This window comes from Erinaceus europaeus, chromosome 10 (assembly GCF_950295315.1).
Source record: "Erinaceus europaeus chromosome 10, mEriEur2.1, whole genome shotgun sequence".
In the NCBI taxonomy this organism is placed as follows: Eukaryota; Metazoa; Chordata; class Mammalia; order Eulipotyphla; family Erinaceidae; genus Erinaceus; species Erinaceus europaeus.
This window is the reverse complement of record NC_080171.1, coordinates 102,244,323-102,271,752: the sequence shown is the minus strand read 5'-3', so window position 1 is coordinate 102,271,752 and position 27,430 is coordinate 102,244,323. Positions and strand designations below refer to the sequence as shown.

The 27,430-nt window shown below is 45.7% G+C and overlaps 1 protein-coding gene across 1 annotated transcript; it reads left to right on the top strand.

The window, feature by feature from the left end:
• Positions 1–629: 629 nt before the first annotated feature.
• Positions 630–26,865, top strand: PTGES (prostaglandin E synthase). The gene is made up of 3 exons (XM_007527026.3): positions 630–834; positions 6,983–7,065; positions 26,056–26,865. The coding sequence occupies exons 1-3, from the start codon at positions 706–708 to the stop codon at positions 26,303–26,305; spliced, it is 462 nt and encodes a 153-aa protein (XP_007527088.1). The 5' UTR covers positions 630–705; the 3' UTR covers positions 26,306–26,865.
• The last annotated feature ends 565 nt before the right edge of the window (positions 26,866–27,430 follow it).

Sequence of the window (27,430 nt, the reverse complement as noted above, 5' to 3'; positions counted from 1 at the left end):
CTTTCCCAGCTTCCAGAGGCATCTAGTATATTGGTAATACCTTTTGTCTCCTCTTTCTACATCTGCTTCTGCTGATAGTGTTGCTCCCACTAATTCTACTGCTTCTATTTTAGGAGGGGTCTTGTGGTTAAACTGGATTCACCCAGTTAATCTAGGGTTGTCTCCCCATCTCTAGATCTGTATTTAAGTTTATCTCCAGAGTCTCTTTTGTCATGCACAGTGACCGATTCAGAGGCTGGAGGGTTGGAATTTGGTTATCTTGGGGTGGGGGCACATTATTCAACTGACCACAAATAGCCAAGTCACATCAAAACAGTTATGACTGTGAGCCAGGTGTGCAGCCTGAGATGACCCCATGTTCATGTCCATCACTTGCCCAGATTTTCAAGGAGTGACATCCGTGGAGGTCCTGCCAGGTAGCCCCCTGCTTTGCTTTACCTTCAGGAAGCCAGCAATGCCTATTTCACAGTTGCTGAAACTGATCTGCAAATGTTGAAGAGTTTGCCAGGGTGGGGTAGCCAGGGGCTAGATCAGGGCCAGCCCCTGGGGGCGCTCCCGCATCCCGGGAAAGAAGAGCAGACAGCCTCTGGGGTGGGCGGCGCTGAATAGATAGACCTCCCTCTCTTCCCCTCTCCCCGCCTCTTTGCTCTTGACACAGCTACCCGTACGTTCCCTTCCCCAGAGCTCCTGCCACCCACCACCCAGATGCCTTCCCCGAATCTAGCGATGGACAGTGGCCAGGCGCTCCCCGCCTTCCTGCTCTGCAGCACGCTGCTGGTTATCAAGATGTACGTCGTGGCCATCATCACCGGCCAAGTGAGGCTCCGCAAGAAGGTAGGTGCGCCCCTGGGGACCCCAGCTCATTATGCACTCGCTTTTCTCCTCTGCTACCCTGCTGGGAGGGGAGGGTGGTTCCCGGGACAGGAAGGTTTGCGGACTAGACAGCAAGTAAGCAGCCTGGGCACCTGGGGGGTCTATGTGACCCTCTCCACGGCTGCTCTGCCTGGAAGGCATTCGCTCTCTGGTGGGGCCACCAGGTAAGTTCTTGGCAGGATGGGCTCTGTGGGTGTCCCAGTTGGAGGCAGGTCCTGAAGAGAGGGGCAGGACAGCACAAAGCTTTCACCTGACCCTACAGCTTCCGTAGCACAGGACAGCGGCGATCTTAGGTGGAGTGGGAACCCACCCAACAGAAGTCCCAGAAACCTTCAAGTGGAAATTCCCAACTCTGCGGCCAGGGCCAGGCTTCAGAGGCTGGGTTTCAGCTTGACTTCTGAGTTTGGGGTGTGTGTGGGGTGGGGCGGGGGACGGGGAGGAATTTCCCTCGGCTGATTGGAGTGAGGCCCTGAAACGAAACAACAATAAAGAAGCCAAGAGCGATGGATAATGGGGAGTAGGTGGGAACTGTGGGAAGCCAGAGGGTGCCAGACCAGCTGGTTCTCTATGCAGTTAATTGCTGAGACCAGGACACCTGTCGATTACTCCCCCCTCCCCCCAGTAGTTCAGTGAAGAATTGTTTCTGGAAACTACCCTTTTGTCCTGTTCAGACAGGCTGGTTCTGGCTTGTGTGAGTGGTAGGCACTGGGGAGGGTGGGGGAGGGAAGCTCACCCATGATGTGAACACCAGACAGAGAAGGTTGAAGGCAGGGCAGCTTTCTTGGAGAACTAACCCCAGAGCAGAGCCTCATCTGTCGTCCTTAACTTCTTGTCTTGGCCTTTCCTGGCCCTTCTTGGGGGGTGGGGTGGGAGGTGGGGGGAGTGGCAGGTGGCTAATCCCACCATGGCCCTGGATGTGAGAGAGAAGCCAATATTCACCTAATAAAGGGGGCTCAGAGACTGGGCATCATTTGTGATTGTCACACAGCTAATTTTGCATCTGGGTGTCCAGACCGAGAACACACAGGCTGCCATCTGGGGGTGGGGGAGGGCTGGGCTTCTTTTAGCATGCAGTGCAGAGCCCAGAGCCTTCCTTGTAATGTGAACTCAAGGGTGGGGAGTGAATAGTGGGTGTGTGCCTTTGATGACTTGTCTCAGCATTCGAGGAGAGAAACCTGTATGGGTGGCTCTCTGTGGGTTCTGTCAGAAGGGACCCTTCCCCCTGCCTGGCCATCCCCCCAACCCCCAGGTACTCCATACAGTGGACACTCTCAGGTCTGTTCCAGGTGTTACAGTGCATGGAATGGGGGGATGGGGAGTGTGAGGTGAGGTGAGGCAAGGTGACAGACCCAGGCTTTGGCTCCACCCTACTACCTTGGGGCCTCAGTCTGGGAGCCCAGAGTCCCCACCTGTAACCTGGACAGTCACATCTGCACTGGCAGAATGAAACAAAACAACACCAGTGTTGCCTGTTAGGCATTAACAGTTGGTATTAAGAAGAGCAGCAGCTGCAAGGGAACTCTCTGAACTGCCACCTAGCCTCCCCAATCCAGGTTTCACCCCAGTTTCCTACCAGCACTCTCCTGGTTCTCTGGTCAGGTGATTTGTATCCCAGCCTTGTCTTAGGGGTGAGCAGCTGTGGACTCCATGGACTTTCTGAATGCCAAGGGCCTCTGAAGGGGTCTCAGGTCCATGAACTCTGCGCAGGGTTACCAGAGTTGATGGCTGTATGACACAGGGGCTAGTGGAGTAGGATTCTGGGTGTGAGGTCTCCAGTCCTGATTGAGGTAGGTAGCAGACACAGGTTGCATTCACTTCTGGCCACCAGGTAGGACAAGAACAACCAGTGCTTGGAGAGAGATATTCCAAGGGCTTTTATTTTTATTATTTTTAAATACCAGAGCACTGCTCAGCTTTGGCTTATGGTGGTGTGGGGCATTGAACCTGGGACTTTGGAACCTCAGGAATAAGAGTTTCTTTGCATAACCACTGTACTATACACCCCGCCTCCAAGGGCTCTTCTATTAGAAATAGCAGGATGCAGGGAGTCGGGTGGTAGGTAGCCCAGCGGCTTAAACACAAGTAGCGCAAAGCGCAAGGACCGGCTTAAGGATCCCAGTTCGAGCCGCTGGCTCCCCACCTGCAGGAGGGTTACTTCACAGGCGGTGAAGCAGGTCTGCAGGTGTCTACTTTCTCTCTCCCTCTCTTTCTTCCCTTCCTCTCTCCATTTCTCTCTGTCCTATCTAACAATGACGACATCAATAACAATAATAACTACAACGAAATGAAAAACAACAAGGGCAACAAAAGGGTAAATAAATATTTTTAAAAATTTAAAAAAAGCAGTAGGATGAGCTGTGAAGCCAGCTTGGTGGGGGCTAGCTTTGCCTGTATGCCTGCAGGGAATCAGGCTCTTCAGGGCTTGAGTGTGACTTTAAGTCTCAGCTTTCCCCCAGGGAAAGCCATCAACAACTCCTAGGGCCCCTTCTCATGCTGAGGCTTTAGTTCTTTGTTTTTTAAAATTGTTTATTGTTGTAGTTATTATTGTTGTTATTGATGTCGATGTTGGATAGGATAGAGACAAATGGAGGGGGGGGAGACAGAGAGGGCAAGAGAAAGATAGATACCTGCAGACTTGCTTGTGAAGCAACTCCCCTGCAAGTGGGGAGCCAGGGGCTTGAACCAGCATCCTTAGGCCGTCCTTGCGCTTTGCGCCACGTGTGCTTAGCCTGAACCAAGAAAAGAACCAAGTTCTTTCCTTCACTCTTGGCATGGCAGATGGGTACTCTTTGATAAAGAGTTCACAAATGAAGAAAGTGAGATCAAAGATATTCAAAAAACTTGTACTAGTCATTGTGGGACTGGGTTTTCCATCTGAAGCTGTTAAGGCTCTCTCCTAGTCTTAGTTCAAAGTCCAAATTTTTAATTAAAAAAATTTTAAATTATCTTTATTCATTTGATAGAGATAGTCAGAAATCGAGAGGAAGAGAAAGATAGGGAGAGAGACACCTGCAGCACTGCTTCACCACTTACAAAGCTTTCCTCCTGCAGGTGGGGATGGGGACTTGAACTTGGGTCCTTGTGCAAAATGTTCACTCAACCAGGTGCACCACCACTCGAACCCCTTTTCTTAAAATTTTTTTTTTTAAATTTATTTTCATGAACAATGGTAGGCAGAGAGAGAAAGAACCAGATATGACTCTAGTGTGCATGCTGCCAGGAATCAAACTTGGGACCTCATGCTAGATTCCAATGCTTTATCTACTGTGCCACCTCCCAGACCACCAAAGTCCAGATTCTTTGGGTGCATCCAGAACCCTTGCTGACCAACACAGCTTCATCTTGGACCTGTATGTTCCTTGTCATGTAGGTTATGTCTCCTTCAAATATGGACAGTTTCTGATTCCAAGACCTTTGTACATGCTGTTCCTTATGCCTCAGATCTTTTTTCTTCCTTTGGTTAATGTTGATTTTTTTTTTTTTTAACAGAACATTGTTCATTTTTGGCTTATGGTGGTGTTAGGGATAGAACCTGAGACTCCAGAGCCTTAGGCATGAAAGTCTTTTACATAACCAATATGCTGTCTCCCCAGCCCATGTTGATTGATTTTTCATGCTTCAGGTTCACATCACTGCCTCTGAGAATCCCTCTCTACTCTAGAATCAGTCAAGTCTTCTGGGAACATCTTCAAGGCCAGCCATGCCTTTTCTTTAATATTCACTACTCAGTCTGTCCTTCCTGTTTTATTTATTTATTTATTTTCTTTATTGGGAGATTAATGGTTTACAGTCAACAGTAAAGTACAATAGTTTGTACATGCATAACATTTCCACACAATACAACCCCCACTATGTCCTCCTCTGCCACCATGTTTCGGAATATGAACCCTCCCCCCCACCACCCCAGAGTCTTTTACTGTGGTGCAATACACCAACTCCAGTCCAAGTAACCCTTCTGATCTTGTTTTTCAACTTCTGCCTATGAGTAAGATCATCCCATATTCATCTTTTGTTTTTGATTTATCTCACTTAACATTATGTCTTTGAGCTCCATCCAAGATGGGGTAAAGAAGGTGAATTCACCGTGAACCTGGGACTTTGGAGCCTCAGGACTAAGAGTCTCTTTGCATATCCATTATGCCATCTACCCTTGTTCACATTTCTCAGTTTCCACATAACAATTCAATGTCTCTCTATGTCCTTTTCCATCATGTTCCAGGACCTGAACCCCCCACCCCCAATCCAGAGTCTTTTACTTAGGCACAAAACACCAGACATTTGTGTTTATTGTTAAACTTATTATTATTATTATTATTTTTGTAATTAGATTCGTTTCATTGAAGGTGCTTTTAAAAATTTCAGTAGAAAAAAGTTCTGCCAATATTTTCCTCTAAGTATTTGATAGTTTCTGGTCTAACATCCAAGGGGTTTTTGAAATCCCCTACTATGACTGTGTTGCTGTTAATATATTGCTGTAGCCCTTTCAGTAGATGTTTGATGTATTTAGATGGCTTCTCATTGGCTGCATAGATGTTAAAAATCGTTAAGACCTCTTAATTGACTGATCCTCTAAGCATTAAGTAATGTCCATCCCAATCTTTAAATTTTATACATTTTAAGGTCTATCGTGGCAGATTGAGAATAGCTGTTCCTGCCCTTTTTTGTGGGCCGTTAGCTTGTATGGTAATTTTCCATCCTTTCACTTTAAGTCCATGTTTGTCTTATTTAGTTAGGTGGGATTCCTGCAGACAACATATGGTTGTGTTGTGTTTCTGATCCATCTTCCTACTTTGCCTTTTAATAGGTGAATTCAGGCTATTGGCATTTATTGATTTATAGAATTAAGATATTTTAATGCCATTATTCTGAAATTTTAGAGTGTTCTGATATATGGCATGTTTATGATGATGTGATTGTTTATGAGACCTTTCAGAACTTCTTGCAAGGCTGGCTTGGTCATAGTTGATTCCTTCAACTTTTGCTGGTCTGAGAAGGTTTTTATGCCTCCATCTAGTCTGAATGACAGTGTTATCCTCCATATAGATAGAGTCTGGATTTTCTTATTTGTATGAACTGCAATGGGTGGGATGGAGTAGAGGGGGTGGATGCTTTGGGTTGTCTTGTGGTCAAAAATGCTCTATTTCATGTTGTGCCCTTGCCTTAAATTCAGAAGGCTAAGTACCTGGGTTAAAGACTGAGAGGTTTTAAGCCCCTTTCTCTTTTCTTCCAGCACTAGGTACAACCTTCATTGCTTGTTGCACTTAAAGTGAAATTGCCAAAATGGCGCTGCTCAGCTCTGTGTCACCCAGAGCTCTGATCTGACTGCAGTTCTTCAACCCGCACCTTTTTTTCCCCAACCACATGTGAGCGAGCACTCACCCAAGGCTGTAGATCTTCCAGCTGTAGATTATGACATTTATTTATTTAATCAGAGCACTGCTCAGCTCTGGTTTATGGTATTGGTGGGGGGATTGAATCTGGGACTTCAGCACCTCAGGCACGAGGGTCTTTTGCATAACAATTATGCCATCTACCTCTCATTCCTGGTTTATAGGCAATTCCCCCATCATACTGGGAGCCTCTCAAAAGCAGAGGCAGGAGGGCTTTTGTCTTAGTGCATTTGGGTTTCGATAACCTAGACTGGGAGACTGATAAAAAACAGATATTCTTTTCTCCCTGATCTGGAAGCTTGGAAGTTCAAGATCCAGGCACTGGCAGTGGGCATAATCAGAGCCTCATGAGAGCCTGCTTTCTAGATCAGAGAAGGCATTCTCCTTGAGGAATTCACACATATTTGAAAGGTTCAGAGAACTCTGGAGTCTCTTTTACAAGAGCACTAATCCCATTCATGAGAGTTCAATGCTCAGGACCTTATCACTCCTCACCAGCCCCACCTCCTACTGCTGTCACATGAATGTGTAAATGTGTGTGTGAGTGGGTGGGTGTAGGACTTCAGCACTGAATTTGGGGAGAGCATAAACATAGTTCTTGCTGTGCCTCCAGCATTTGGCTCAGAGCCAGAGCTCTTGGGCGCTGGAGGATGGAGGTATGCAGCTGCATTGATGGCTAGTCAAGTACACCAGCACTAATTCCCTCTGATGTGTTCCAGGCTTTTGCCAACCCTGAGGATGCACAGAGACATGGAGGCCTCCAGTACTGCCGGAATGACCCAGATGTGGAACGCTGTCTCAGGCAAGTACCAGAGACTTAGAGTGGCACCTAGACCTTCTCTTCAAGTTCCTACAGATAATTTCATTTATTCATGGGCTTAATTTCTCATCAACTGTGCAATAGTCATACATGTTGATATTTGGGATTTTCTTTCTTTTTTTTTTTTTAAGAATATCTTTTTAAATCTTTATTTATTTATTGGATAGACACAGCTAGAAATTGAGAGGGAAGGTGGCTGTAGAGAGGGAGAGAGACAGAGAGACACCTACAGCACTGCTTCGCCACTCGTGAAGCTTTCCCCCTGCAGGTGAGGACCGGGGACTCGTACCTGGCTCCTTGCAGACTGTAATATGTGCGCTCAACCAGGTGTACCACCATCTGGCCTCTGTTTGGGGTTTTCAAAATCAGAGAAATCTTAGTGTCCCTCCTACGTGTGGTCACCCAATGCCACTCTCCAGGGACAAACGCTGTTACCGTCATCTCCAGCAGCTTCTCAGAGACTCTTACAGTGTTTGCAAACACATGTGCTAGGTGTTGGTGTTTGTTTGTTTGTCCCCAGCACCACCATATGGTGGTGCTGGGGATTGAACCTGGCACCTTCGATGTCTCAGGCCTGAGACCATTTTTTGCATAGCTTGTATGCTCTCTCCCCAGCTCCATGTGATAAGCTTTTTACTTTTTTTTATGACCAAAGGACAACCCCCATCCTTTCTCACACAGCAACAAAGATTATTTCATATAAGCTCTTAGAGATGTTTATTTATTTATTTCCCTTTTGTTTTTTTTTTTATTTCTTTATTGGGGAATTAATGTTTTTTTAAATTTATTTCTTTATTGGGGAATTAATGTTTTACATTAAACAGTAAATACAGTAGTTTGTACATGCATAACATTCCCCAGTTTCCCATTTAACAATACAACCCCCACTATGTCATTTATCATCTTTCATGGACCTGTATTCTACCCACCCACCCACCCACCCCAGAGTCTTTTACTTTGGTGCCAATTCCATTTCAGGTTCTACTTGTGTTTTCTTTTCTGATCTTGTTTTTCAACTTCTGCCTGAGAGTGAGATCATCCCATATTCATCCTTCTGTTTCTGACTTATTTCACTTAACATGAATTTTTCAAGGTGCATCCAAGATCAGCTGAAAATGGTGAAGTCACCATTTTTTACAGCTGAGTAGTATTCCATTGTGTATATATACCACAACTTGTTCAGCCACTCATCTGTTGTTGGACACCTGGGTTGCTTCCCGGCTTTGGCTATTACAAATTGTGCTGCCAAGAACATATGTGTACGCAGGTCTTTTTGGATGGATATGTTGGGTTCCTTAGGATATATCCCCAGGAGAGGAATTGCAGGGTCATAGGGTAGGTCCATGTCTAGCCTTCTGAGAGTTCTCCAGACTGTTCTCCACAGAGGTTGGACCAATTGACATTCCCACCAGCAGTGCAGGAGGGTTCCTTTGACCCCACACCCTCTCCAGCGTTTGCTGCTGTTACTTTTTCTGATGTATGACATTCTCACAGGAGTGAAGTGGTATCTCATTGTTGTCTTGATTTGCATTTCTCTGACAATCAGAGACTTGGAGCATTTTTTCATGTGTTTCTTGGCCTTTTGGATCTCTTTTGTGGTGAATTTTCTGTCCAAGTTCTCCCCCCATTTTTGGATGGGGTTATTTGTTGTCTTCTTGTTGAGTTTGGCAAGCTCTTTATATATGTTGGTTATTAAACTCTTATCTGATCCTCTTTGACCCAGAAGTTGTTAAGAAGTGTACTGTTGAGCTTCCACATTTTGGGACTGTTACTAATCTTTTGTTGATTGTTAAGTGTTAGTTTAATTCCACTGTGGTCTGAGAAGATGCTTGGGATGATTTCAGTGGTCTTGAATTGGCTGATGCTGTCTTTGTGGCCTAACATATGGTCTGTCCTTGAGAATGACCCATGTGGATTTGAGTAAAATGTGTATTCCAGTTTCTTGGGATGAGTGACTCTGAAAATGTCCAATAGTTCTAGTTTACCTATCTCTTCATTTAGCTCCCTTATGTCTTTACTGATTTTCTGCCTGGATGATCTGTCAAGTGGAGAGAGTGGTGTGTTGAAGTCCCCTACTATGACTGTGTTGCTGTTAATATATTGCTGTAGCTCTTGCAGTAGACGTTTGATGTATTTAGATGGCTTCTCATTGGGTGCATAAATGTTAATAATTGTTAAGTCCTCTTGATTGACTGATCCTCTAAGCATTAAGTAGTGTCCATTCCTATCTTTTTAAATCTTTTCTATTTTAAAGTCTATCATGTCAGATATGAGAATAGCTGTTCCTGCCCTTTTTTGTGGGCCATTGGCTTGTATGATAGTTTTCCATCCTTTCACTTTGCCTGTGTTTGTCTTGTTGAGTTAGGTGGGTTTCCTGTAGACAGCATATTGTTGGATTGTATTTTCTGATCCATCTTCCTACTCTGTGTCTTTTAATAGGTGAATTCAGGCCATTGACATTTATTGATAGCAAAGATTGAAGATATTTTAACTCCATTCTTGTAGAGTTTTAGAGTGTTCTGATATATGTCCTATTTATGGTGGTCTGATTTTTTTATAGGAGACCTTTCAGGACTTCTTTCAGGGCAGGCTTGGTGATAGCTGATTCCTTCAACTGCTGCTTGTCTGAGAAGGTTTTGATGCCTCCATCTAGTCTGAATGACAGTCTAGCAGGATATAGTATTCTTGGTTGAAAGCCTTTCTCATTGAGGACTCGATAGATACCTTGCCATTCTCTTCTGGCCTGTAGTGTTTGAATGGAGAAGTCTGCTGCTAATCTTATGGGTTTTCCTTTGTAGGTGACTCTTTGTTTTTCTCTTGCAGCCTTCAGGATCCTTTCTTGATCCTTATTCCTTTCCATTCTAAGTATGATATGTCTTGGTGTCTTTAGGTCTGGGCTAATTCTGTTTGAGACCCTCTGGGCTTCTTGAACCTTTATGTCTTTGATGTTGTCTAGACTAGAGAAGTTTTCGGCTATTATGGCCTGAAGAATGCTTTCTTCCTCTCCTTCTCTTTCTTCCTCTGGTAAGCCAATAATGCATATATTGTTTCTTTTGAAGTCATCCCATAGGACTCTGTTGTTGTTTTCAGCATCTCTTAATCTCTTTTTGAGATCTCTTACTTCTTTTTTAGTTGTCTTTAATTTGTTCTTGATCTTGCTAATTCTGTCTTCAGCCTCATTGATTCTATTCTCTCTGCCCTCTACTGTTTTCTGGAGTTCATCTATTTTGTTGCCCTGTTCTGATACTGTTTTAGCTTGTTCAGCTAGTTGCGTTCTTAGCTCAGAGATTTCAGCTTTCAGCTCTCTAATAACCATGAGATAATTAGTATTTTCTTCCATAGTCTCATTTGTTGTTCCTGTACTTCTGATTACAATTTTTTCAAATTCTTTACTCACTCCTGTTATTATTTCCTTAGCTAATGTTTGAATGTTGAGCTCATTATTTTGTGCTTCACCCTCTGGGGAACTTTTAGCTGGACTCTTGTCCTGGTTCGAGTCTACAATATTTCTTCTTGTTGCTTTAACCATTTTATATATTATGCTATGAGTTCCCTCTCTTAGTACTTTTCAAATTACTGATCACTATTGCCTGGATTGACTTATGTCTAAGTAAGGTAATTAAAGGGTTCACAGTGGTGGAAGTTAACAGTTGTTTCACTAGTATATTTATCCCTGAGTTGAAGCTCAGTTGTTTAGGCTATGGGAGCCTGAGGGCTTTTAAACTATCAATAGGCTTCTTAGCTTAATCACTTTCTCCTGACCAAGAGATCAAGCAGGGTGTGGCAGAGATAATCCAGTGGTTATGAAAAGAGACTTTCACAGCCCCACAGCTATGCCTTCGAGGTATAGGTCTTCTCCTGAGTTTCCTGGTTAGATCTCTGTCCCCTGGTGTCCCTCCCTGTCACTGCTCCAGATTCTGAGGGCAGTAGCATTGGAGACTCAGAGTTGCACTTGGTGATTCTCGGGGGGTCCTCTCCTCCCTTCAGCTGTCCCCTTGCTGGTGGAGCAGACTGGAGGTGGTGTCTCAACTGATAAACTTCTGGACTATTAGCAGTCATTTAATCTCTCCTTAGCGCCTCTCTGTCATCAGCCACACGTGTTTGTACTCACCGGTGATTTAGTGGGTTCCTGTGGTCATTCTAGTCCCGTCTTGTTTCGGTCCCAGGTGGTCTCCTTTGGTATTTCTAGTTGATCCGGGAGAGGAGAGGAGAGGAGAGGAGAGAAAGAGATCTACTGCTGCTCGTAGCTCCGCCTCCGGAAGTCTCTATTTATTTATTTTTAAATATTTTATTTATTTATATTAATGAGAAAGACAGGAGGAGAGAAAGAACCAGGCACCACTGTGATACATGTACTGCCAGGGATTGAACTCAAGACCTCATGCCTGAGTGTCTAATACTTTATCCACTGCACCACCTCCCAGACCACTCATTTATTTATTCTTATTCTTTCAAATTATATTGTTTATTTATTTATTGGATAGAAACAGAGACATCAAGAGAGAAGAGGATGATAGAGAGGGAGAAAGCGAGACACCTGCAGCAGTGCTTTGCCACTCGTAAAACTTCCTCCCTGTAGGTGAGGACTGGGAGTTTAAACCTAGGTCTTTGCACATTGTATACTCAGTGGGGTGTGCCACTGCCTGCCCCCCCCCCAATAATTTCTCAATAATTTATTTTTAGGCATTTGTTATTCATTTTTTAAAAATATATTTATTAGAGCAAGAGCACCAAGAAAGGAGTAGAGCATCACTCTGGCACAAACAATGCCAGGAATCAAGCTCTAAGTCTACCACTTAAGTCACTGTGTCACCTCCAGGGCTGCTATTTATTTAACAAAGAGAAAACTAGTCGTATGTGATGACAGGGATCAAACTCAGGAGCTTGGGCTTACGAGTCTAGCACTGTACTTGTCTCGCCACCTCCTGGGCCACAGCTTGGTCATTTATACTGATATTGGGGTGCCTACCCATCACTCTATTCAGTGGATGATCCATAGCTTACCTGACAGATGCCTCTCTGGTAGATATATGGCTTTTCTCTGTTCTGAGCAGAGCTCATCAAAGCCTGAGTTAGTTGTTTCCTTGTGCAGTCAGATTATGAGCAATATTGTGGGCCTGACAGATAGCTTAGTGGTTGAGCAGAGGTTTTGCATACAGGAGATCCCAGGTTTAATCCCTGGCACCACATAAGCCAAAGCAGTGCTCTGGTCTAGCTTGCTTTTTTCATTAAAGTCACTGATTAATTGATTGACTGAATGTTTTTTGTCTAAATATTTTTTGGGGGGCTGGTGGTGGTGCACCTGGTTGAGCACACATGTTACGATGCACAAAGACCCAGGCTAGAGCCCCCTGTCCCCACCTGCAGGGGGAAAACTTTACAAGTGGTGAAGCAGGGCTGCAGGTGTTTTCCTACCTCTTCCTTCCCTCTTGGTTTCTGACTGTCTCTATGAAATAAATAAATATAACAAAATTATTTTGTAAATGTTTGGGGTTTTTTTTGCCTCCAGGGTTATTGCTGGGAATTGGTACCTGCATTACAAATCCACTACTCCTGGAGGCTATTTTTTTCCATTTTGTTGCTTATCATTGTTGTTGCCATTGCTGTCATTGTTGTTGGAAATGACAGAGAGAAATCGAGAGAGGAAGGGAAGACAGAGGGGGTGAGAAAGACAGACACCTGCAGAACTGCTTCGCTGCCTGTGAGGCGACCCCCCTGCAGGTGGGGAGCCAGGGGCTCTAGCCGGGATCCTTATGCCAGTCCTTGTGCTTTGTGCCATGTGTGCTTAACCTGCTTTGTCACCACTCAGCCCCCGATTTTTTTTTTTTTTGAAACCAGAGCACTGCTCAGCTCTGCCTTAATGGTGGTGCAGGGGATTGAACCTGGGACCTTAAAGCTTCAGTTATGATAGTCCTTTTACATAACCGTTATGCTATCTATCCCCAATTGACTACCTTTTGTACTTGCGTAATTACACTGCTCCCAGCAGACTCTCCCCACCCCCCTTCAGTAACAGATAAAGATAGACAGGAAGGAGAGAAAGACACAGAGGAGAGACACCACATGTGAAGCTTTTCCTTAGTTAACAGTGTGCTAGATCCATCCTAACACATATTTGCTGAGGATATACCAGGCCAGATGTGGGTGTTCCTGGCTTCCAGGGATCCTTCTCCACCCCATGACTTCACGGGACACCTGAGGATGGAGCGAACCCCACAAGCTTTCATTGGCATCTAGAGAACTGACTGGGGCCTGGGGGGAGAAGCCCTAGAAGTCAAAGTTAGTTAACTATTAGGTCAGAGTTTATGGAGCAATTAGTTGCCCTTCCATGCAGAGAGGAAAGCACTTGGTTCTGGACTGGTGGAGCATGAACCCGCTTTGCAGAAGAGCACGTGCCGGAGTCCGGGCTCAGCCCAGTGCTGGAAAGCACTGGCTGGAACCAGGTTTTAAGGAAACCACGAAAGCAGCTGCCCTCTCTTCCTGACGTCTGGCTAGGTCTCCCATCACTGCAGGAGGGTCTCCTCACAGGTGGTGAAGCAGTTCTGCAGGTGTCTGTCTTTCTCACCCCCTCTGTCTTCCCTTCCTCTCTCGATTTCTCTCTGTCATTTCCAACAACAATGACAGCAATGGCAACAACAATGATAAGCAACAAAATGGAAAAAAATAGCCTCCAGGAGTAGTGGATTTGTAATGCAGGTACCAATTCCCAGCAATAACCCTGGAGGCAAAAAAAAACCCCAAGCATTTACAAAATAATTTTGTTATATTTATTTATTTCATAGAGACAGTCAGAAACCAAGAGGGAAGGAAGAGGTAGGAAAACACCTGCAGCCCTGCTTCACCACTTGTAAAGTTTTCCCCCTGCAGGTGGGGACAGGGGGCTCTAGCCTGGGTCTTTGTGCATCGTAACATGTGTGCTCAACCGGCGCCACCACCAGTTCCCCCCCACCAAGTATTTAGACAAAAAACATTCAATCAATCAATCAGTGACTTTAATGAAAAAAGCAAGCTAGACCAGAGCACTGCTTTGGCTTATGTGGTGCCAGGGATCAAACCTGGGATCTCCTGTATGCAAAACCTCTGCTCAACCACTAAGCTATCTGTCTAATGCTTTATCCGCTGCACTACCTTGCAGACTGCCAGGTAATATTTTAAATATTTCACAGGCTTCAACTCACTGGGCTCTTACAATGGCCATCTGAGGAGTGGCCTGCTACTGATGGAGGGAGAAGCAGGTTTGCCCTGGCCATGGAGCTCAGCTTAAATGTAGCAGGAGCTCTAATGTCAAATTCCTCTGACTGAAGCAAATTTACTCTGTTTATATGAGAGAGAGAAACAGAGAGGGGTTATATGCATGCTTGTATCGGGGAGAGGAGGGAGATTAGAGCACAAACTTGCATGAAGCCCCCAGTAGTCACGGGTTCAATCCCCAGCACTGCCTTATTCCAGAGCTGACAATGCTTCGATCTTTTCATCTGTCTATACACAAACACACGTACACACTTCCTCATTTTTCTCCTAAGAGATAAATAAGCCTTTGAAAAAAATAGAAAAAGGGTTTAGGAGACAGCGTGTTAGTTATGCAAGAAAACTCTCATACCTGAAGCTCTGAAATTCCAGGTTCATTCCACAGCACCATGGTGAGAGCTGAGCAGTGCTCTGGTCTCTCTCTCCTTCTTCTCTGTATCTCTCTCTCAATAAAATAAATAAATAAATAAAATATGTAAGAAATAAAAACAGAAAAATGCAAGCAACCATTTTGTTGCATTGCCTCTGAATTCAAGGAACTCTCTGAGGTGGATGGGAAGGAGGGCCAGGGAAGAAGAAAGACCAGAGGGGACTGGGGAGACAGCATAATGACTATGCATATATTCCATGCCTGAGGCCCTGAGGTACCAGGACCAATCCCCAGCACCACCATAAACCAGAGCTGAGCAGTGCTCTGGCCTCTGTCTGTATCCTCCTCTCAGTAACTTTCATTAAAAAAAAACATTTAAAAAATATTTATTGATTCCCTTTTGTCACCCTTGTTGTTTTATTGTAGTTATTATTATTGTTATTGATGTCATTGTTGCTGGATAGGACAGAGAGAAATGGGGAGAGGAGGGGAAGACAGAGAGGGGGAGAGAAAGATAGACACCTGCAGACCTGCTTCACCTCCTGTGAAGCGATTTCCCCTGCAGGTGAGGAGCCGGGGGCTTGAACTGGGATCCTTATGCCGGTCCTTGCACTTTGCACCATGTGTGCTTAACCCGATGCACTATGGCCTGGCTCCCAAAAACATTTTTTAAGAGAGACTGAAACTGAGACAGAGATAGAGACAGACACACAGAGATACCAGGCTTGGGTGAGAGATGGGGTGGATTGGGGGACTACAGGTCAAGTGCTATCACCTGATGCAGTAAACGCGGCGTGTTGCAATGTTTATTGTATGTGTGGCCATGGGAGACTGCACACCCAGTCTAGTGGGCATGTGCTTTGGATGCCTTCTTCCCAACATTGGTTATTATGGGGATGACACATTCTGCCCATCTTCCTGGGGTGTGACTCCATTCAGACCCTGGGGTGGGAGGAGTGGGGTGAGTTTTCTGGGCATCACTATGACTCCCCACATACCTGTCGCCCTCTGTGTGGCTACGCTGCGCCCCTCCTGTAGACACGGCAGGGGCAGGCTGGGCCAGCCCCCAGGCTGTGCTGCTGTGTCAGAGTCCCAGGACTTCTCACTCCCAATCTCCTCTCTTCCTCTACTGGTGACCTCTGGACTCCCCCCGTCCCACACTAGAGCTAGGTGTGGGACTCAGCCTCTAGTGCTTGGTTTTCTTTCTCTCTCTTTTCTCTCTCCACCCCTCTCCTTTTTATTATTATTATTATTTTTTAATTTGATAGGCCAGAGAAATTGAGAGGGAGAGAGAAAGAGACACCCGCAATATTGCTCCATTCCTCTTGAAGCATCCCCCTTGCAGGTTGGGACTGAGGGCTTGAAACAAGGGCCCTTGTGAATGGGAAGGAGTACACTTTACCTGGCTACCATCACCTGGTGGCCCTTTTTCTCTTTCATCCATCCTTCCTTCCATCTCTTTCTTCCTCCCTCCTTTTTTTTCCCACTAAAGTTATCACTGGGACACGGTGCCTGCACGACAACTTCATGTCCCCGGTGGCCACGTAGTTTCCTAGACAGAGAGAAACTGGGAGATGAAATGGGAGAGAGAGAGAGAGAGAACACCTGCAACATTGCTCTACTACTTGTGAAGCTTCTTTCCTGCAGGTAGGGACCGGGGATTTGATCCTGGGTCCTCATGCACGGTAGGTAATGTGTGCACTCAACCAGCTATGCCACCACCCAGCCTCATGCTTGGTTTTCTTCAGGGGATGCCCTTCTCACTTCTGATCTACTTCTCATGTCAGCCAGTAATCATCTCTCACAGATAAATAAAACCAGGGCATTGCTCAGCTCTGGCTTATGATCGTATAGGAATTGAACCTGGAACTTTGGACCTCAGGCATGAGAGTTTCTTTGCATAACTTTTATGCCATCTACCCCCAAATCCCCCACTTTAAAAAAATTATTTACTTATTTTTTGTTTTAATTTTTTTTAAACTTATCTTTATTTATGTACTGGGTAGAGACAGCCAGAAATCGAGAGGGAAGGGGGAGGTAGAGAGGAAGAGAGACAGAGAGACACTGTGGCACTGCTGCCAGCAACATAGAGTTGTTATGCAGGCACCACTCGCAAAGCTTTCCCCCTGCAGGTGGGGGCTGGGGGCTCGAACCTAGGTCTTTGCCCATTGTAACATGTGTGCTACCACTTGGCCCCAGCTTCACCACTCTCAAAGCTTTTCCCCTGCACGTGGGGACCAGGGGCTTGAACCCAGGTCCTTGTACACTGTAGTATGTGCACTTAGCCAAGGTGCACCACCATCTGGCCCCTATTTACTTGTAATTGAGAAAGTCACAGAGAAAAACACAGAGACCAGAGCATTGCTCAGCTCTGGCTTATGGTAGTGCAAGGATTGAACCTGGGACTTGGGACCTTCAGGCAGGAGTTTCTTTGCATAACCATTATGCTATCTATCTTGTCCTACTCTCCCCTTCTTGACTCCCCCTTCAGCTGCTCCTTGGGGTTTTCCCCTCCATGTGTTCAACTTACACTATTCTTTTTTCTTTTTAACTTAAAAAATTATTTATTAATTTATTTATTCCCTTTTGTTGCCCTTGTTGTTGTATTGTTGTAGTTATTATTGTTGTTATTATTGATATCGTTGTTGTTGGCTAGGACAGAGAGAAATGGACAGAGGAGGGGAAGACAGAGAGGAGAGAAAGACAGACACCTGCAGACCTGCTTCACTGCTTGTGAGGCGACGCCTCTGCAGGTGGGGAGCCGGGATCCTTACACTGGTCCTTGTGCTTTACACCACGTGTGCTTAACCCATTGCACTACTGCCCGATTCTCAACTTACACTATTCTATTGTTTTCTTTTAAAGATGTACTTTGTTTCATATGAAAATAATTCACACATGGAGCAAGAAGCCAGAGCACCACTCAGGTACATACAGGACCAGAGATCAAGCCATGATCTTCAGTCATGCCAGTCCTGTACTCTGACAGCTGAGTTATGTCCCCAGGCTTTTTCGGACTGTGGTTATTTAACAGTTTTATTTTTTAAATATTTATTTGTTTATTGGGGAGAGTCATCCAGAAACTGAGAGGGAAGGGGGTGATAGAGAGGGAGAGAGAGAGAAACACCTGCAATCCTGCTTCAGCACTTGCAAAGCTTTCCCCCTGCAGGTGGGGTCGGGGGCTTGAACCTGGGTCTTTATGCTTTGTAACATGTGCGCTCAACCACGTGCACCATTGCCCAGTCCCTTAACAATTTCCTTTCTTTCTTCTTCTTCTCCTCCTCCTCCTCCTCTTCCTCCTCCTCTTCCTCCTTCTTCTTCTTTTAAAGATTTGATTTATTTATTAATGAGAAAGATAGGAGAGAGACAAAGAACCAGACATCACTCTGGTACATGTGCTGCCGGAGATCGAATTCAGGACCTCATGCTTTAGAGTCTAGTGCCTTAGCCACATCCTGGACCACCCCTTAACAGTTTTCTAAAAGAAGTCTCACTCTGAAAATGAAACTACTTTTTAAGGGAAAAATCTTCATATGTCTTGTGTGCTTTTCCTTAGACTTTCAGATAAACTTATAAATATTAAGAGAGAGAGAGAGAGAGAGAGAGAGAGAGAGAAGGGCAGGGCAGGGCAGGGCAGGGCAGGACCGGGCAGAGCTTAGCAGATTGCATCCTCATATGGGTCACCTGTAGCAGGCAGGCCACATTTAGGGACACAGTAACCTGTTCAGCTGAGATGCTGAATACGGAACTTGGAAATGGGAGGTCTCAGGTTTGATCCCTAGCACTGCATATGCCATAGCGGAGTAGTGCTCTGGCCTCTCTGGCTATCTCTCCTTCATAAAGACAAACAAATTAATGAAACAGCTTTCCAGGATGAGGAGGTGGTACAGCAGTAGTGTGTGTGCCTTGTATACGTGAGGTCCTGGGTTCAGCCCCTGGTATCACATGAGCTCAACAAAAACAAAAACTCCATGGATAGAAGAACAGCATCGGGAACAGTTGGGCGGTAATGCAGTGAGTTCAATGCAGGTGGTGCAAAGCATAAGGACTGGCATAAGTACCCCAGTTCGAGCCCCCAGCTCCCCACCTGCAGGGGAGTCGCTTCACAGGCCGTGAAGCAGGTCTGCAGGTGTCTATCTTTCTCTCCCCCTCTCTGTCTTCCCCTCCTCTCTCCATTTCTCTCTGTCCTATCCAACAATGACGACATCAGTAACAACAACAATAATTACTACAACAATAAAACAACAAGGGCAACAAAAGGGAATAAATAAATAAATATTTTAAAAAAAGAAGAGCATCATGCCCTTTCTCTGTCTCTCACGTTCTCTCTTAAAGAAATTCAGACTAGGGGTTGGAGAGATAGCATAATGGTTATGCAAAGAAACTTTCATGCCTTGGGCACCAAAGGTCCCAGGCTCAATCCCCAGCACCACCAAAAGCCAGAGCTAAGCAACACTCTGGTAAAAAAAAAAAAAAAAAAAAGGAAGGGGGGTTGGTGTAGATAGCATAATGGTTATGCAGAGACTCTTATGCCTGATGCTCTGAAGCCCTAGGTTCAATCCCCTGCACCACCATAAACCAGAGATGATAAGTGCTCTGGTAAAAAAAGAAAGAAAGAAAAGACAAGAAAGGAAGAAAGAAAGAAAATCAGAATAAATAGTTGGGCTGGGGAGATGACTCAGCAGTAAAGAGCATGCATGAAAATCTAGGCGCAATCTCTGGGACTGCCTAAGAAAATATAATAGCTTCCAAGCACATACACAATGGCCTATGGGGGCATGTTGGCATCTCATTTTCCTAGGGTGGGATAGTTGGGTTTTTTTTTTCTTTGTTCTTATTTATTTATATTTTTATGAGAGAGAAAGAGAGACCAGAGCACTGCTCAGCTTTGGCTTATGGTGGTGTGGAGATTGAATCTGGTGGTGTGGAGATTGAATATGAAGTCTTTCTTTCTTTTTTTTTTTTTATTTAAGAAAGGATAAATTAACAAAACTATAGGGTAGGAGGGGTACAGCTCCACACAATTCCCACCACCCAATCTCCATATCCCAATCCCTCACCTGATAGCTTTTCCACTCTCTATCCCTCTGGGAGCATGGACCCAGGGTCATTGTGGGTTGTAGAAGGTGGAAGGTCTGGCTTCTGTAATTGCTTCCCCGCTGAACATGGGCATTGACTGGTCAGTCCATACTCCCAGTCTGCCTCTCTCTTTCCCTAGTAGGGTGGGTCTCTGGGGAAGCTGAACTCCAGGACACATTGGTGGGGTCTTCAGTCCAGGGAAGCCTGGCCGGCATCCTGATGACATCTGGAACCTGGTGACTGAAAAGAGAGTTAACATACAAAGCCAAACAAATTGTTGAGCAATCATGGACCCAAAGCTTGGAATAGTGGAGAGGAAGTGTTAGGGGGATACTCACTGCAAACTCTAGTGTACTTCTGCTTTCAGGTATATATTTTGCAGTAGTTTATGGATACATGTGAACATATGCTCTCTCTCACAGAAACTGGTGTATATCTAGGTTTTGGGACTTTGTTAGAAAGTGAACCACCTGAGATGGAATTAGAGAATACTATGAAAGGAAAGGTCTCACCCGAATAATGAAGCTGAAGGGTTGTCATTCCACACCTGAAGTCTCTGGACACAGTCTGAGCTGAAGCATGTTGAGGTAGCAATCGTTGTGTTGATTAGGTTGTGATCGGCAGATGCAATATTATTTGATATGGATTGGGAGAGGCATATGGGAAAGTGAGCCCTATCCAAGGGTTCCAGGACTGGGGGAAGTAGAGGCTCTATAGTGGAGATGTAAGGTTCCTGCTGTCTTAGGGTTCAAAAAGACAATCGATAGTTAATGTTATTATCACATTATTTGGTAATTGGGTTAACTTTGAAAAGTCCTTTTGTTAGTGTTTGCTGTACAGTACCCAGTATCTTGTATACAGCTGTGCTATTGGTTGCTTCTGATCTACTTGGTCTAGACTTTTGAGAGAATCCACATATCAAATACACAGCCTATATATTAAAAAGACTCAGTCTGTGTTTTAAAAAACTTCGAGACATACAATTAATTTTTCCCCTCTCATATTAATTAACTAGTGATTTATATGACTACATTTTACTAGGAGTGTACATAAACACCATTCCCACCACCAAAAGACTGTGACCCATCCCTTCCACCCACTCCCACCCCCCACTGGCCCAGGAAGCTGCATATCTACTCCTCACCACAGGGTTTTTACTTTGGTGCCCGAATATGAAGTCTTTCATATAACCATTATGCTGTCTCCCCAGCCTAGAATAATTATTTATTTATCTATCTATTTATTTTTAAGAGGGGGGAAGAATAAGAGAAAGGCAGAGAGAGAGATAAAGGTAGAGAGAGAGAGAGATAGAGAGAGGAGAGCAAGAGAGGAGAAAGGGAGACACTTCTCAGTCCCAGGACTCCCCTTGGTGCTGTCCATGGTGCTCCCATGTGGTGCTGGGGGCTGAAACCAGAGCGTCATGCAGGGTAAGGCCTGTGCTTTACCTGCTGAGTTGGCTCCCAGCCTAGGAGTGGGGGTGGTTTTAGAGAAACACTTGCTGCCTCCTCCCAAGCAAGGAAGGGGTTTGCTCTGTGAGGGAGCTAAAGTGGCCCTGTCCTTGGTTTCTGCTCTCCTCCTCCCCTATGGCAGGATCAGGATGGGGCCTGAATCTGCCTGAATCTCTGGCATTGCCAGGCAGCTGCTGCTACCCTGAGCCGAGTGACACCTTCCCTGCCTGACTTGCTTTCCCTCTGGGTCCCCATGTTAATTCAGGAGAGGTGGAGAAGGAAGTTTCACGTTAGCTCCAGGATATGGAAGGGGGACATCAATTTCTGTGCCCTGAGTGTGGCCTAAGAAAGGCTCCAGGCCCCTCTGGGTGTTTGGAAGCTTTTGTGCACCCAGGATCCTTATGCTGCTTCACACAGTCTTTATTTTGCCTCAAGACCCCTCTCATGAGCTATACCTTCTAGCCATGTGGCCCACATTTTTGTGCCTTGAACACAGGCTGACTCACTCTCACCTGGGTAACTTTTCATAAGCCTCTCCCTTTCCCTGAAAACTTCCCACCGCCAATCTCTTCCCTGCCTCCCTAGCCTGCTAAATTTCTATCTGGATATAGTAGTCTTGGTTGAAAGCCTTTCTCATTGAGCACTCGATATATATCTTGCCATTCTCTTCTGGCCTATAGTGTTTGTGTGGAGAAGTCTGCTGCTAATCTTATGGGTTTTCCTCTGTAGGCGACTCTTTGTATTTCTCTTGCAGCCTTCAGGATCCTTTCTTTATCCTTATTCCTTTTCATTCTAAATATGATGTGTCTTGTGTATTTAAGTCTGGGTTAATTATGTTTGGGACCCTCTGGGCTTCTTGAACCTTTATGTCTTTGATGTTGTCTAGATTAGAGAAGTTTTCAGCTATTATGTCCTGAAGAATGCTTTTTTCCCCTCCCTCTCTTTCTTCCTCTGGTAAGCCAGTAATGCGTATATTATCTCTTTTTATGTCATCCCATAGGTCTCTGTTGTTGTTTTAAGTGTCTCTTAATCTCTTTTTGAGATCTCTTACTTCTTTTTTAGTTGTCTCTAATTCGTTCTCGATCTTGCTAATTCTGTTTTCAGCCTCATTGATTCTATTCTCTCTTCCCTTTACTGTTTTCTGGAGTTCATCTATTTTGTTTCCCTGTTCTGATATTGTTTTAGCTTGTTCAGCTAGTTGTGTTCTTAGCTCAGCTATTTCAGCTTTCAGTTCTCTAATAACCTTGAGATAATTAGTGTTTTCTTCCAGGGTCTCATTTGTTGTTTTTGCATTTCTGATGACAATTCTTTCAAACTCTTTACTCACTCCTGTGACTATTTCCTTAACTAGTGTTTGGATGTTGATCTCATTATTTTGTACTTCAACCTGGGTGGGGTTTTTTTTAGCTGGACTCTTGTCCTGGTTTCTTTCTCCAATATTTCTTCTTGTTGATTTAACCATTTTATGTAGTATGTTATGAGGTCCCTCTCTCAGTACTTTTCAAATTACTGATCACTCTTGCCTGGATTGACTTGTGTCTAAGTAAGGTAATTAAAGGGTTCACAGTTGTGGAAATTGACAGTTGTTTCAATATTATTTTAATCCCTGAGTTGGAGCACAGTGCCTTAAAAGCCTCTTTTGTTCTTTTTCTTCCCTGTAGGCTATGGGAGGCTGAGGGCTTTTAAACTATAAGTAGGCTTCTTAGCTTAATCCCTCACTCCTGACCAAGAGATAAACAGGGTGGGGCAGAGATAACCCGGTGGTTATGCAAAGAGACACTCACAGCCCCACTGCTAGGCCACTAGGGTATAGATCTTCTCCTGAGTTTCCTGGTTAGTTCTCTGTTCCCTGGTGTCAGCACAGGGCCTCCCCCCTGCTGCTGCAGCTTCTGAGGACAGTAGCAATGGAGACTCACAGTTGCATTTGTTGAGTCTTAGGGTGTCATGTCTCTCTCTGGTTGGGGTGATCTCCAGGGGAAAGGTAATGGACTGGTTCTTTCTCACTCACGACAGGGGTGACAGAAAGTAAAAGACACCAGGGAGCTCCTCAGCGTGTTAACTCAGAACTCAGAACTCAGACTCAGAACTCATTAGCAAGGTGGAAATGAGTTAAATAGAAAAACAAATGAAGAGAATATTACTGAAATATGTCAGAAATTACAGGTTTCTTGATGGTCGGCATGCCCCTAAGGTAGGGGGCTGGTATGACAGGAATTGATGAGATACAAGACAGTTATTCTCCATGACACAAGCAACTTAATTATCCAAAGGTATTTGAGAGAAGCATAGGGGTTAAACCCGTAGGGTGAGACAGAGAGAAGCTGGATATCAAAAGGCCATATAGTTTGGAATTTCTCTTTTCTGGGGTCTGAAGTGTGTGATGAAGTGTGTGATAAGGTGTGTTCTTCTGTGATCAGAAGGTGACTTTGAATAAGTGAATCTGCGGCCATGTGGCCTGCAGTTAATGGAGGGAAGTACTGGGGTTTCTGTGAGCCTGAGAGTCAAGAAGGAAAGAACCAAGTCTGAGTTTCCCCTCTTTTGCTCACCTTGGTTGAGAGAGACTTACCAAGAGGTTATCTTCTCAGACCTCCATCCAAGGACGGGGGGTGGTTCTCCCTAAGCTCTATCAGACTTACACATAGTCCCAACATTAGGGGAGTCCTCTCCTCCCTTCAGCCATCTTTTTGTTGGTGAAACAAACTGGAGGTGGTGTTTCAACTGGTAAACTGCTGGACTGTTACCAGCCACTTAATCTCTCCCTAGGCTGCTCTCTGTCCTCAAGCCACACATACTTGCACTCACCAGTGATTTGGTGGGTTCCTGAAATCATTCTAATACTGTCTTTTTAAAAAACTTCTTTATTGGAGAATTAATGTTTTACATTCAACAGTAAATACAATAGTTTGTACATGCATAACATTTCTCAGTTTTCCATATAACACTACAACCCCCACTAGGTCCTCTGTCATCCTTCTTGGACCTGTAGCTAGTCCTGTCCTGTTGTCCCAGATGATCTCCTTTGGTATTCCTAGTTGACCTGGGAGAGGAGAGGAGAGAAACACAGCTGCTGCTGCTCTGTAGCCCTGCCTCCGGAAGTCCAGCCTGCTAATTTTTTTTATCCTTTTTATTAAGATGTATTTATTTATTGATGTTAGTGAGACAGAGGAGGGAGAGAGAGAAGGGAGGGGGAGAGAGAGAGAAAGAGAGAACACAACACTAGAGTACCACTCTGGCACATACAATATTCTGACCTCTCTCTGGGTTTCATACCTGTAAGTCCAGTGTTCTCACTACTGTGCAACCTCCTGGACCACCTGGTCTAATTTCTTTCATGACCTTATATCAAGGCCTGTGTCTAAAGCACTTGTAAGTGGCAGGTATGAGGAGGACCCTACAGCCTATTACCCTAGGGTTCAGTGAAATACATTCCAGCTGGAAGACCTGGAGAAAGGGGCTGTTCTCTCAGCAGAGCCCCTAGGCCTGACCTTGCCTTGGGGGGTGGGGTGGGGACCAGAGACTGGGTTTCTGTTTCTTTGAGTTTTCCATCCCTTACTCAGTCTCAACTTTACAGGACTCAACCATCTCACTTTTGGTGGAGGAAGCTGCCCATTAGTGGGTATCATGGAAAATATGACCCAATTCTTAGCCAAAGGGGCTTTTTACACTCTGGCGGTTTCTATCCGCACCCTCCCCTCCCCCCTTCCCACACTTTTACACACTTGATTGCTTTAAACAAAGAAGAAGCTGGATCTCAAGAATGATTCCAAGAACTCTGCCAGAATCCAGGTCCAGGGATTGGCTGGCCAGCCATTGAACACTGTTCTTGTTTTGATTATCCCTGTGGGGGGAGTGTAGGAGGGAGGTATGGGAGGGGCAGGAGGGATTGCTTTTACTGAGAGTCAGAAGAGTCAGGGCCACGCATAGATTTCTAGTGTGTACTTCTCTCCTCTTCCTCATCTTTATTTTATTTTATTTTTTAGTTGCCACCAGGGTTGTTGGGTCTCAGTGCCAGCACTATGAATCCACCACTCTCGGTGGCCTTTTTTTTTGGACAGATGGAAATTGAGAGAGAAGAGGGAGATAGAGAGGTATATTGAGAGAAAGACACCTGCAAATCTGCTTCACCGCTCGCAAAGTCTCTTCCTTGCAGGTGGGGAGTGGGGACTCAAATCCAGGTCTTGAGTGTGCATGACGACACGTGCACTCAACTGGTGTGCTACCACGTGGCCCCTGGCTTTGCTTTTGTTGGGGAAGCAGAAATGCTGGTGGTGGTGGAGGAACTGAGCCCAGAGCTAAACACATGTGAATCATGCACTCCACCACTGAGCTATGTTCCCAGCTCCAGAAACCACATTTAGGAAGAAGCCCTGCCTGGGTGGTAAAGGACACAGGCTCCAGCCAGACCCAGGGGGCAGGCAGTCTCTGAGTCAGCCCCTGTGACTCCTGCTTTGCCTGCCTGATGTCCATAGTCATACCATGACCCTTGCCTAAATCATTCCTTGTAAGTGGCAGGAATGAGCAAGACCCTACAGCCTGTCACCTCCTAGGTGGGGGAGACTGGCGGGGGCTGGGTCCTGGTGAGTCTTGGAGCATTGCTAGGAAAACCCCACTCAGCAGTCCATGTGGCTCCTGGCCTATTAATGGGATTTGCTTCCTGAATTGCTGACTGGTGCCAGCATGGGGATCACTTTCTCATAGGCCAAGGACTTGCACATGACTCTGTGGCCCTGTAATGAAGCCGGTAGGACATGTCTTTGGGGATGATGATGTCAGAAGCCCTTGTGACCCAGAACTGCCACTGATCTGACTGTACCCCTTCCTTTCCAGAGCCCACCGCAATGACATGGAGACCATCTACCCCTTCCTCTTCCTGGGTTTAGTCTACTCTTTCTTGGGGCCCAACCCCTTCATTGCCCGGATGCATTTTCTCATCTTCTTCCTGGGCCGCATGCTGCACACTGTAGCCTACCTAGGCAAGCTGCCGGCACCCACCCGCTCCCTGGCCTACACCCTGGCCCAGCTTCCCTGCGTCTCCATGGCCCTGCAGATTGTCTGGGAAGCCGCCCGCCATCTGTGACCCACAGCTGACTCCTGGGCCACTGGACCGCGAGGCCCCTGCCTCGTTTCCGGGAAACCCGCTGTGCATGGGAGCACAGGTGTTTGTACATGAGGGTGCGTATGCGTGACTCTGCGATTTCCAGATAACGTGGAACCACTTGAGATCCGGTGTCAAGATGAATAGCAGTCCTTCCATTCAGATGACAGCACTCCAAACACCGCCGCCACCACTACCACTTCTTCCTTACGACAGGAGGCAGAAAGGGGACTCAGGTTTCTGCTCCCAAAGATTACACTCAGGGTTGTGATCAATGCAGACTCTCAGGCTCACCCCAGGGTTCACTGGGTGGGAGAAGGGCCTGGGCATCTGCCGTTGAAAACCGCTCCTACACAAGTTCCAGTGACGACCAGGCCCAGAGTCACTGCCAGACCCCTCTAGATGAGAGCCAGGGCCAAGTAGGGTACTTAATCATGGTGGCTGGGCGCCATTTAGTGAGTTGGGGTGTTGTTCCCTATTGATGCTTCCTTTTGCTGAATCAACCATGAAAATAAACTTTCTGGATCCTTCAGAACCACAAATGTGCACCCCCATGGGGAATGTGTGTGTGTGTCTCTCAGACTATTATCCTGAGGCAGTGTGCCTTTAATCATGAGATAGGGGTCGGGGAGATATCTCAGTGTGTTAGAGTATAGGACTTGCATGCCTGAGGGCCCACGTTCAGTGCTGACCTCTCCGTCTCTCTCATCTAAAAATAAATACAATTCTTAAAAAAAAAAAATCAATAAGTGGTGTGTCTGGCCAGCGGGGCCACCGCCTCTTAAGGCCTCCTTCCTGGTGCCATCCCTGCACTGCGCCCTTTTCTCTAGCGAATGCTAGAAGGCATGTCTCCCTTCCTCCACCCTGAACATCCTTTGGGCAAGAGCCGAGTGGAGGCATCTCTAGAGGCCTTGCAGTTTCAAGGTCTGGTAGGCAGTTGGGAGTGGAGAGCACTACCCCCTGGTGGTGAGATGAAGCCAGTGTTCCTGGGCACTGTCCTGAAATGAGTGCTTGTTGTTGGCCAAGATTTGGACTGGGCTGGTACCAACAAGCACTCATTTCAGGACGGTGCCCAGGAACACTGGCTTCATCTCACCACCAGGGGGC